The sequence below is a fragment of the Ammodytes marinus genome (genome assembly GCF_949987685.1).
Source record: "Ammodytes marinus genome assembly, contig: scaffold_114, whole genome shotgun sequence".
NCBI classification, from domain to species: Eukaryota; Metazoa; Chordata; class Actinopteri; order Uranoscopiformes; family Ammodytidae; genus Ammodytes; species Ammodytes marinus.
The window spans coordinates 117,501-122,500 of NW_027648546.1; the positions used below are offsets into that span (position 1 = coordinate 117,501).

The following is a 5,000-nucleotide window of genomic DNA, read 5'->3' on the forward strand; positions in this document are numbered from 1 at the left end:
ACTCACTCACACACACACCCCTACACACACACACACACACCCTTACACACCTACACACCTACACTCACTCACTCACTCACTCTCACACACACACACACACACACACACCCTTACACCCTTACACTCACTCACACACCTACACCCTTACACACACCTACACACACTCACACACACTCACTCACACACACACACACCCCTACACCCTTACACACACACTCACTCACTCACACACACACACACACACACACACACCCTTACACCCTTACACACTTACACACCTACACACACTCACTCACACACTCAGACCCACCCCCCCCCCACACCCACACACACACACACACACCCCTACACCCTTACACACCTACACACCTACACTCACTCACACACACACCCCTACAACCTTACACACCTACACACACACACACCCCTACACCCTTACACACACACACACCTACACACACACTCACACACTCTGTTATTAACCTATCCCTGTACCCCCCCTGCAGTTTGCCCCTGAGGTGCTCGTAGGCGACGGCTTGGGGATGGACCTGAAACTGTCCAACCAGGTCTTCAACTCTCTGAAGCAGCACTGTCACAGTGAGCAGAGACGCAGCGCCAGACTGCACGACAAGAGAGAGCATTCTACTGCTGTATGTACACACACAGACAGACAGACAGACAGACAGACAGACAGACAGACAGACAGACAGACAGACAGACAGACAGACACACAGACAGACACACAGACACACAGACAGACACACAGACAGACAGACAGACAGACACTGTCACAGTGAGCAGAGACGCAGCGCCAGACTGCACGACAAGAGAGAGCATTCTACTGCTGTATGTATAGAGACAGACAGACACACAGACAGACAGACAGACAGACAGACAGACAGACAGACAGACAGACAGACAGACACACAGACAGACACACAGACAGACACACTGTCACAGTGAGCAGAGACGCAGCGCCAGACTGCACGACAAGAGAGAGCACTCTACTGCTGTATGTACACACACACACACACACACACACACACACACACACACTCTACTGCTGTATGTACACACAGACAGACAGACACACAGACAGACAGACAGACAGACACACTCTACTGCTGTATGTATACACACAGACAGACAGACAGGCAGACAGACACTGCCACAGTGAGCAGAGACGCAGCGCCAGACTGCACGACAAGAGGGAGCATTCTACTGCTGTATGTATAGAGACACAGACAGACAGACAGACAGACAGACACACACACACACACACTCTACTGCTGTATGTAGACAGACAGACAGACAGACACACACACACTCTACTGCTGTATGTATAGAGACAGACACACACACACACACACACTACTGCTGTATGTATAGAGAGACACACACAGGCAGAGGCAGACAGAGAGACAGACAGACACACACTCTACTGCTGTATGTATTGTACACACACGCACACTCTACTGCTGTATGTATAGAGACAGACAGACAGACAGACACACACACCGTATGTTCACAGTAGGGGTGTGAACGTTTACAAAAATGCCTAACCGTGTACACGACAATTTTTTTTCGTGTACACGGTTAACCGTGACGTCATTGTCCTCGTGCCCCCGCCGTCTTGTAGGCGCGCGCACACACACACAGACACACACACACGCGTTCGTTCGCCTGTAAACACACAATTGACATGAACTACGCTCGTTTACACACCTCTTATAATAGGTCCATGGTACACACACACACACACGTTCGCCGTCATAATCGCGCTTCATTCATTTCCTGATTAATATAGCCTATCGCTTTCTACATGTCCACGTTAAATGCATGTTGAACAGGTGTTATAAAGTTCGGGCTACTTACGAGCGTAGTTCACGTCAACCGGGTAACTTTAATCTTTAGGTTATCTTTCATCACTCTTCCGTGACTGTGAATCGAGCCCCAGCACGGCGACTCCCCGTGTGTGTGTGTGTGCCGATACACACACTCACTCACACACACACACACTCGCCGAGGGACAGACAGATTCTCGGCAGACTAGCTTTTATCCTCCCCAATTAGTTTATTAGTGATGTAAAATCAATAAACGCGTGTCTCCAGAACATATTTAAAAACTTTAAAATTTGAAGAAAAAAAAAAAAAAAAAAAAAAACGGTTTTCGTTTATTGATTTTTCCTAAACGGTTATGATTTACTAAACGGTTACACGTGTACACGTGTGCACGTGCACACCCCTAGTTCACATATAGACAGACAGACAGACAGACAGACAAACACAGGGACGGACGGACAGACGGAAAGAGATACACAGACAGACACATGCAGATAGAAAGAGAAACACATAGACACACATGCTGTATGTGTGTCTATGTGTTTGTATGAATTTGGATATTCTACTATTTGTTTCTTTAGGTTAGTATTGGAAGATCAATGCAGTATTTATTATTTTATTTATTTTTATTTCTCTCCTTCTCTCTCTCTCCACACACACACACACACACCCCCACTCTCTCCTCCCACCCCCCCATCCCATCCCCCCACCCCCCCCCCCCCACACACACACACAGGAGCAAGCCGTAGACCCTCGTACGCGCCTCCTCATGTATAAGATGGTGAGCTCCGGTCTGCTGGAGAACATCAACGGCTGCATCAGCACAGGGAAGGAGTCAGTGGTGTTCCACGCTGACGGAGGGAGGTCAGTGCAGTGGCTTAATGATTATCCATCTATCTATCTATCTATCTATCTATCTATCTATCTATCTATCTATCTATCTATCTATCTATCTATCTATCTATCTATCTATCTATCTATCTATCTATCTATCTATCTATCTATCTATCTATCTATCTATCTATCTATCTATCTATCTATCTATCTATCTATCTATCTATCTATCTATCTATCTATCTATCTATCTATTTATTTATTTATTTATTTATTTTTAAATTTATTTTAATTGTTCAATTTTAAACTTTTAATTGATTTTTTTTTTATTAATTTTTGTAATATGCTTTTTTCGATTATTATTTTTTTTTTTTTTTTTTTTTTTATTATTACATTTTTAACTTTTAATTTTTATTTTTATTTTAATGTGCTTTTTTCGATAATGTTTTATATTTTTTTTGTAGGTGTGTTTGATTTGCTTTCCTGTTCTTTTTTTTCTGAATTATTTTAATTTTAATTTTAATTTAACAACATGTAATACAGTATCACCTTATGAGTCTTATTGCTTTGTTTTCAAGGAAAATACAGAGATAATTGATAGTTTTGATGCATGTCTGTCTGTCTGTCTGTCTCTGTCTCTCTCTCTGCCTGCCTGCCTGCGTGTCTGTCTGTCTCTCTCTCTCTCTCTCTCTCTGCCTGCCTGTGACTGTGTGTGTCTCTCTCTCCCTGCCTGTGTGTGTGTGTGTGTCTCTCTCTGCCTGCCTGTGTGTCCGTCTGTCTGTCTCTCTCTCTCTCTCTGTCTGTCTGTCTGTCTCTCTCTCTCCCTCTCTCCCTGTCTGCCTGCCTGTCTTTCTGTCTCTCTCTCTCCCTGCCTGCCTGTCTTTCTGTCTCTCTCTCTCCCTCTCTCCCTGTCTGTCTGCCTGCCTGTCTCTCTCTCTCAGTTTCGAGGATCTCCAGGTCCCAGGTGAAGTGGTGCTGAAGGTTTTCAAGACGACGCTGAACGAGTTTAAGAACCGAGACCGTTACATCAGAGACGACTATCGCTTCATCGACCGCTTCAGCAAACTGAACCCGCGCAAAGTCATCAGGCTCTGGGCCGAGAAGGAGATGCACAACCTCACCAGGTACCTGTGTGTGTGTGTGTCTGTCTGTCTGTCTGTCTGTCTGTCTGTCTGTCTGTCTGTCTGTCTGTCTGTCTGTCAAACTGAACCCGCGCAAAGTCATCAGGCTGTGGGCCGAGAAGGAGATGCACAACCTCACCAGGTACCTGTGTGTGTGTGTGTGTGTGTGTGTGTGTGTGTGTGTGTGTGTGTGTGTGTGTGTGTGTGTGTGTGTGTGTGTGTGTGTGTGTGTGTGTGTGTGTGTGTGTGTGTGTGTGTGTGTGTGTGTGTGTGTGTGTGTGTGTGTGTGTGTGTGTGTGTGTGTGTGTGTGTGTGTGTGTGTGTGTGTGTGTGTGTGTGTCTCTGTGTTTGTGTCTCTGTGTTTGTGTCTCTGTGTTTGTGTCTGTGTCTCTTTCTATGTGTCTGTGTTTGTGTGTGTCTCTATTGGCGCTTTTCCACCGCAAATGTAGCTCGACTCGACTCAACTTGGTTTGGTAGCAGCACGGGTCGTTTTCCACCGCAAATAGTACCTGCTGAACGTGGGCGGGGTCGTCGTAAGGGGCTGAAAGCCTACTCCGGAGCAAATTAGCAGAGCAGAAATTGCGAGCAGTTGTTGCACTATTAACTGAACCAACCGCCAAAAACACGGATGAAAAATGTTTAAGAAATACCCCCCTTGTATCTGTTTGCTAAAAGAAGTAGAAGAATATTGCTACGGGCCATTAAAAGGGATGGTTGTTGTCCCGATGTGTGACTCTGCCACACAGTCAGCTGTAGGGATGCGTCACGTACATCCCTACCCTATGCACGTAAGCACGGGCATGATAAAGTTGACTGTTTAGTGCTTGTTTCAGGATACGTGTTTTCAAATGCAAGCCGTGTCTCAGCCTGAATATTTTATTGAGGTAATCAGTGCAGTCCGAGGCTTGTAATGTAATCGCTCGCTATCATGTCTGTCCCAGCTGGCTACTATTAGCCTAGCTGCTAGCTGCCCTACATGTCTCCTCTCGTATGATAAGTAACTTCCCCAACAACCAACACTGGGTGAGCTTAGCGAATATATGGAAAATAAATTCAGATCTGTGATGCAAATCAAATGAATGAGAGCCAGAGAAGGCTGCACGCGGCGTAAATACACTCAAAAGTCCCGGAGAGTTGGGGAGAATAAACAACAGAATGAAGCCGGTAGTCTCTGGCCACTGATTGGCCAGACAATAGTCTCTG

General features: G+C 45.7%; 1 protein-coding gene across 1 annotated transcript in view; it reads left to right on the plus strand.

The window, feature by feature from the left end:
* riok3 (RIO kinase 3 (yeast)) overlaps nt 1-5,000 on the plus strand; it is an 18,617-nt gene that overhangs the window by 7,283 nt on the left and 6,334 nt on the right. The window contains exons 6-8 of the mRNA XM_080054277.1: nt 507-650; nt 2,579-2,706; nt 3,618-3,800. Of these exons, the coding sequence (XP_079910403.1) occupies nt 507-650; nt 2,579-2,706; nt 3,618-3,800 (455 nt within the window). The remainder of the gene's footprint in view (nt 1-506; nt 651-2,578; nt 2,707-3,617; nt 3,801-5,000) is intronic.